The 7425-nt window shown below is 39.1% G+C and overlaps 1 protein-coding gene across 1 annotated transcript; it reads right to left on the reverse strand.

Moving 5' to 3' along the window:
* Nucleotides 1–993: 993 nt before the first annotated feature.
* Nucleotides 994–7177, reverse strand: LOC124000908 (E3 ubiquitin-protein ligase NEURL3-like). Its single transcript, XM_046307599.1, has 4 exons — nt 7052–7177; nt 2398–2901; nt 2134–2282; nt 994–1906 (listed from the first exon to the last, which is right to left on the reverse strand). The coding sequence occupies exons 1-4, from the start codon at nt 7071–7073 to the stop codon at nt 1757–1759; spliced, it is 825 nt and encodes a 274-aa protein (XP_046163555.1). The 5' UTR covers nt 7074–7177; the 3' UTR covers nt 994–1756.
* Between the last annotated feature and the right edge of the window lie 248 nt (nt 7178–7425).

Below are 7425 nucleotides of genomic sequence, written 5' to 3' on the forward strand. Positions count from 1 at the left end.
TATGATATTACTTTTCCAATGTCTGTCTATTAAACTATTGTTATTATTGAACTGCTGCCCTCTCCCACATGATTTACAAATGCATTTGCTTATTGTTTATAGCACAATAATCAAAAGGACAAAACTAATGTAGTCTAAACAACATTAGAGACATGTCAAAGGAATAGACAACAATTATTTATTTGCCAAATATGAATAGTGCATTTAAATTAAACCGAAAATTAAACTCACCTGCATTGCAATTCCCAGACAAAAAAAAGCTTGCAGACAGTTTAAGACAAATATAAAGAACCTCGACCTGTATCCGGGTCTAATCCCTTAGTTGAGAGACTGCCCTGAGGCAATTAGGAAATTGATGACGTGCGGGATCAATGACAAAGCGTGGTTATGCCGTAGTCATGTACCAGTCGGAATTGGGATACTTGGAAATGTCCTACTTGTTGATTCGTTAAACACGGCACGAGTATAACTACAGTCCGTTAGCAAGTCGGACATTTCCGAGGTTCCTAGTTCTGACTAGCACGTGAACGTGACAGGCTGCTACTCCGTCACATGCGCGTCTCCAGTTTAGGTCTAAAGCATCGGGATGTGTGAATGAATGAAGCTAAAACAATCCAATGGGGAAAATAAGATACCGTAATGGGAAAGGCCTATCTGTTAACATAAATGTTTGTATTTGTTTTGAAATGAGCGAGTTACTTTCGTCGTCAATAATTGGCCTGAGAGGGGAGAATATTCGTGGTGGACGACATGTTTACTGTTGCTTTGTTACATTTTGACAAGATGAACTTGTTTTTATCAGACTATGAATATAATGTCATTAGGCGCATCGAAAGTGACCTTGCTGATTGATAGCTACTTTATTGAGGAAAAATGTACTTACTATGACTGATATGTTGTTGTCCTACCTAGCTATCTTAAGATGTAAATCGCTTTGGACAAGAGCGACTGCTAAATAACTACAATGTAAAAATACAAATAAAAAGAACAGTGTACCTTTGAGGATAAATTCACTTTTATTTACATGTGGATTTATATAGTGAAACTATTAACACATCTGTACATTGACAAAGTCTAGGCCTACAGTACATCAAGTTAGCATAGCCTGGGCCTGTTATTTAAGTGGTAGTGCCCTTGAAGCTGGAGTTTGGAGGATATATTGGCACGGGGGTTGTTAGGCCTGAGAGAAAGTCAAGGGCCAGCAAATGGTGGCAATATATCCTCCAAACACAGGCTTCAAGGGTATTATCACTTTTATACAACGGGTTACCTACATATTCAAATTATTTACATATTTTAATTGAAAATGTTATTTTTATGAATTTATTCATACTATTTCATCCTTCCACAACATATTGCCCCGAAACATATAGTCCCGACACAAACCTAGGGTTGCTACCCAAGCCGGCAGGACATTCTTTCTATCGGTTCGTTGCCAGAGACGTGATCCAGTCATTAAGTATTTTTGTTCAGTATCTATGGACGCGACCCAGTCGTTCTATCTAAATGTTCTACTGCCATACTGGCTGGCAACGTTCTTATCCCTTGCTTGCTAGCTAGCCAACTATGGCTAACTTAAGGTCACGTCAAACAGTGCAGCCAGAGTAACAACAAAGTAACTGCATTTGTCTAAGGTGTTTTCTAGTGACATTTATTTGGCACATCCATAACAATGAACTAATGATGTGCGATTTCACCTGGTATAGAAAATGTGCTTTCAATTTTTGTCAGTCAACTTTCTTTCCATCTGTCCTCGCTATCTGATTGACTGGCGACACAGCGGGCAGATTCCGAACTCAGCGGTGACGCGCACTGCGCAGCATTGGCACAGGCAGCGGTGCCCACAGGATAGGACAACAGAAGCTCTCAAGGATAGACACAGCGCAATCTTCAACCAAGTCCCGCTCTACAGTGTAGGATAGATAAACAGCAACAACAACAAAAACATTATGATCACCAAGCCAAGACAGAAGTTGCAAAGAGAACTTTAATCACCTTTAAAGAACACGATCAACAGAAATCCATATTATTCTAAACATTGAAATTAAACTGTATTGTAACCATATCAATTTTATTGCTTTTACACTCCCCAGCCTGAATGACTAGACTTTAATAATGCAATTGGTTACTCGCCTGCAGAGGAGTCCATCTGTGTGGTAGTGATAGGGTCAGTGGGGAGGTGGATGCCCCGAGGGGTGCAACTGGGAAGACCTTGTTCACACACATGTAGCTGTCCTCATAAGGGCAGGACCTCCGCGTATTGCATCCTTTTTGTTTTGATCCTGAGGAATGGAAGAATAATATAAAGAACAGATCAGTTAAGTAGTATTTTGATATAATCTGGAACAAAATAGATTTTTACATTTGATTAAACAAGAAATTCACCAAATGCCTCACCCAATAAGAGCACAGCTCTGGTCTGCCCGTAGACATCTATAATAGCCCAGAGGGGGCTTCTCACATCCACCCCCTCCAGGAGCAGGTACCTCACACGATTTGGCCCCTCGCACACCAGCACCCCTTTAGGGGTTACCCAGAAGCGGAGCTCTGCCTCTGGCATGTTGAGGCTGGAGGGCACGGGGGCTGCCCAGTACCGGTCGATGGTGGTGAGGTCAGGGATGGCCATGGCAGGGGGGAAGAGTGGCCCACAGGAGGAGGGGGGTATGGAGGTGAATCCCACCCGCAAAGCTCCATTCCAGTGCTGGTCACAAAGCTCCACCCGCAGATGTATCTTCTCCTGGACCCTGATTGGACGACTGCTGAAGGTCAGACCATTCCGGAAGGTCTCCCTGTTCCTCTCCACACGCCTACCTCCCAGACTCAGACACACCTGGGTCCCCAATACCCCTTTATGGAAGAACAGGGGCCCCAGACATTGACGCCCATGTTTTGGACAAAATTCTAAAGAGAGGGAGGAAGATTATTTTTAATGGTGGTCTAATGGCAAGTCTACTTTCCTTCAGAAAACTTTAAGATAAGTCTAAACATTCTCGCAGTTTGCAGACAAGTCAAGACAAGTGTGAAAATGAAGTTTATGGGTTTCCTGTGCTTAATAACTTCATCACATTTCATGTACTATAAAAAAATATTTGTGAACTTTGTTATTCATATTATGGTCTTGACTACACTTAAGCCTCAATGTCCTTGAGTTTATGGTTTTATAGCAAAGAGCTCACTGATCCTTTAGTTTCATTATCTCTTGCTAAAGTCCAAATGACATATTAATTATTAACGTATTTGGTAAAAGGGGTAAATTGGTCATCAAAAATGAAGGACCAAGGCACTCTTCACATAGTTCATTAAAATGGCTTTATTTGTATGGCATGTTTAATGGAAACAAAGATTACAAACGCAGACGCGTTTTGGCTGCATGGCCTTAGTCAGGGAGTACAAAGATACGATAATACGATGTCCTCTTTATGACAGCATTTTCCAATCAACCCTGATTTGAAGGGGAGATTAGTTACAGAAATCAGAGGACAACACCTAGTAAGCAATGCTATACACATCAAAAAGTTAAATATACTGAACAAAACTATAAACACAAAATGTAAAGTGTTGGTCCCATGTTTCATGAGCTGAAATAAAAGATCCCAGAAATGTTCCATACGCACTAAAAGCTTGTTTCTCTAACAGATGTGTTTACATCCCTGTTAGTGAGCATTTCTCCTTTGCCAAGATAATCCATCCACCTGACAGGTGATGTAAATCAAAAAGCTGATTAAACAGCATGATTAGTACACAGGTGCACGTTGTGCTGGGAACAATGAAAGGTCACTCTACAATGTGCAGTTTTGTCACAACACACAATGCCACAGATGTCTCAAGTGTTGAGGAAGTGTGCAATTGGCATGTTGACTGCATGAATGTCCACCAGAGCTGTTTGAGAATTGAATGTTAATTTCTCTACTATAAGCCGCCTCCAATGCCATTTTAGAAAATTTGGAGGTACACCCTAATGGCCTCACAACCACAGAACATGTGTAAACACGCCAGCCCGGGACCTCCACATCCATCTTCTTCACCTGCGGGATCGTCTGAGGCCAGCCACCTGGACAGTTGATGAAACTGCACTTTTGTGGGGCAAATTTAATTCTGATTGGCTGGGCCTGGCTCCCCATTGGGTGAGCCTGGCTCCTAAGTCGGTGGACATATGCCCTCCAAAACCTACCGATTGCTGTTCCCATCCCCAATTATGTGAAATCCATAGATTCGGGCCCAATAAAAACATTAAATTGATTGATTCCCTTATATGAACTGTAAATCTGTAAGATCGTTGAAATTGTTGCATGTTGCGTTTATATTGTTGTTCAGTATAGATACAGTATTTTATCAAAATGCAAATCAAAGCTAGAAGCATCAGAATCCTTAGAAAAGTAGTTCTAACCTTGAATGACTGGGCAAAATCTATTTTACAGTACACTAGATCACAGCAAACATGTAGGCAGGAGACTAAACACAGCAGAGGGCAAAAAAACAATAGGTCTACTACTAGATGACAGCAAAGGGACTTCTTAAGACTCGACAGGAAAGGTGAGAAATCCATATTTTCATTTAAACCAGGGTACTTAGTGGCCTGTAGTTTGTAAATCCCACAACTTCCCTTGGATTTAGCTGTTTAAGATGATTTCCTTTTCTATGTCAGGCCGGAACACGATCAACACCCATAGCTTGTAGGGAGGCACCATGGTGTAAGGACTTGTGTTCCGCTAAGCAGTCTTGAAGGCATCTCTTTGTTATTATTGACATTGTTGTATGCAAACCATTTCTAGGAAACATCCTCCTGGTACCCTGCTGCACATGATTAAGAAGATCCCGTGGGAAGAAAGTTTTCTATAGGCCTACAGAAATGGATGTTAAACTCCTATAATTAGTGTACGGCATTTTATGACTCCACAAACATTCCAATGTCTGTGCTTGTATGGCATTACCTGGGTGCATTTCACATTGGCTTTCATTAAATAATTTGTTAGATACTTGCTGATAATTGGTCTCTTTATATATTTGCAGATTTAGAATTGGATGTTCATTTTCTTACCTGCACCAACTATATACAAACAACAATGGAAATCTGTCTTTTTATCAGCGTTGGGTAGGTTACCTTTTACATGTAATACATTACAGTTACTAGTTACCTGGCCATAATTGTAATCAGTAACGTAACTTTTGGATTAGCCAAACTCAGTAATGTAACCTGATTACATTCCGTTACTTTTAGATTACTTTCCCCATTAGAAGAAGACAAAAATGTATGTTACCAATTGAATGACAGCTATTGCAGGATAAATTAAAGTTAAAGTTGGCCATATATAATTGTAAAATGTTACTTTATGGGTTGGTTATGTAGGCTTCTTCTAACCCATCGCTTTCTACTACATATACGAATATGATTAAAATATCAATTTACATTAGAAACCAAAGTCTATCAGAATTCCAGTCATTCCAATACATGTTATACCCCTTGATCTTCAAGAATAGGACTTGGAAATATAGATTAGCCAAATTGTTTTACCTGAGCATGACCCCAAAACTAAAGACTTAATAGCCAGCCCGACTCTGTTGTTTATGATTTTGTTGTCATGGAGGACTGATTGGGCTCATTGATTCCAGTTGAAAAATAAATGCTGCACTCATGGAATGGCAAGCTTTGAGCACTACTGAAAAGTGCTATTTACATGTTAAAAATGATGCCATATGCTGCATTTGCTATCGGCCAATTGTTTACCTTTTTGTTGGTGACACTTTGATATCTTGATAATATACAGCTGTTTAAAGGGCAAATCCATTGATGAAACAATAACAAAACAGCCACCCAGCCTCTGTTTTGGTAAAAAGCTGAGGAATGGCCCTGGAAAAATGTAACCACTCTCAGGTTAATTGACAGAGCTATGGATGCAAGGACTGACCAGAATCAATGGATACATATATGTATATATGTATATAATTTATAAATCCACAAATGGATGTAGCAACTACAGATGGCCTCTTTTTAAGTCTATCAAAAGTGTGCAAGTTTGCGCATGTGTCCATTAGGCCTATGGATTTTTTTTAAATATATCAGCATGAATTAGACTGAGCAATAAAAAAAACACTTATTCCATAGGCTATCCGCACTATGCAGCTGTTACAAGAGCGCATTTTTCACAGGCCGTCCACTGGTTCCAAAAAGAATGATTGATTGGCAGTTTTAAACTTCTTGAGTTCAACCATTATTGGGTTCAAATACACATTTAGATTTGTGAACAGACATACATAACAACCACAATCCGTAAACCGAAAATAGCTAAATGAGAGAGCAATATTGTGCTTCACATCAATGCGCTGTGTAGATTTTTTTTTTAAATCATAAACGTATCGCCGTAGACTACACCACTGCTGTCATCCTTACCTCCAAGCATTTATTCAAGTTGGATAATCTTTGGATACCGACAGCAGTCGCACATTTGGAAGACATAGCTTGGACTGTAGCCTATGAAAGCCTATTCCTGCTCTTTTCCCGCGATCCAGTTGTAAACGACTTTTTTCAATGCTGAATTGAATGTGATTGAAAAAAAACAGAGAAGTGTAAAAAAAAATCCGCAAACATCCTTTCTGAATTTAAAAGTAATCTTTTAGTAATCTCTAGTTTTTCAAAAGTATCTGTAATCTGATAACAATAGTTTTGCTGGTAACGGATTACAGTTTTTTTTTATCCCTTCATGTAATCCGTTACTCCCCAACCTTGCTTATTATTAATAGATTACCATTTCATTTTAGAATAGCAATTTTTGCTATGTTTTTACCAATAATGCGTATGCCCCCTAGAAGACAGACAGGGGGCTTTTGAAGCCACCGAGCAATTTTGTAAGCCATTGTAAAATAACATTGGGAAGCTATAAAAAGTTATTTAATAATGTGTTCACACGTTTTTCACAAGTATATTCTATTACAGACACCTTAATGCTTATGTTTAAATTATATTATATTTCATTTCTGTACATGTGTTATATCTGTCTACACATATGTTGTTGAGCACATCAGAATGTGAATAATATTAATATTGTATTCCTACCACTGCTCTTACTGTTCCCCATTCTCTTCAGGTTTGCCTGTCTTGAAGTGTGGTTATTATCTATGGAGTCTACAGACTGGACTGATACAGTAGCAGGGCAGCAGTGACGTTGGCTTGTGTTAGAGTGACAGGTGTCTAGTTTTGTTTTGAGACAGAACAACCTCTTCAGTTTAAGGTTGGGGGAGTGGTATGAAAACACAGCCTCACCTACCCACTCTTCTCCGCTCAGCAAAATGACTTTGCAAAATGTATGCTGTTAATTTGTTTATTTATTCAGTAAAGAAGAGGAGTTGTATCATGGATTAATGTTTATGAATACCACAATAATTGTTTTTTTTTATTTTTTTTAAATTACATAATTTTTTCATTCACTA

Source organism: Oncorhynchus gorbuscha, linkage group LG16 (genome assembly GCF_021184085.1).
Source record: "Oncorhynchus gorbuscha isolate QuinsamMale2020 ecotype Even-year linkage group LG16, OgorEven_v1.0, whole genome shotgun sequence".
Classification (NCBI taxonomy): Eukaryota; Metazoa; Chordata; class Actinopteri; order Salmoniformes; family Salmonidae; genus Oncorhynchus; species Oncorhynchus gorbuscha.

Excerpts from the sequence above, each read along its gene's own strand:
- LOC124000908 (XM_046307599.1), bottom strand. The coding sequence starts at position 7,073 with ATGGGGAACAGTAAGAGCAGTG. Across the intron at positions 2,902-7,051 it reads GGGGAACAGTAAGAGCAGTG|AATTTTGTCCAAAACATGGG; the intron begins GTAGGAATACAA and ends CCCTCTCTTTAG. Across the intron at positions 2,283-2,397 it reads CAGAGCTGTGCTCTTATTGG|GATCAAAACAAAAAGGATGC; the intron begins GTGAGGCATTTG and ends TCCATTCCTCAG.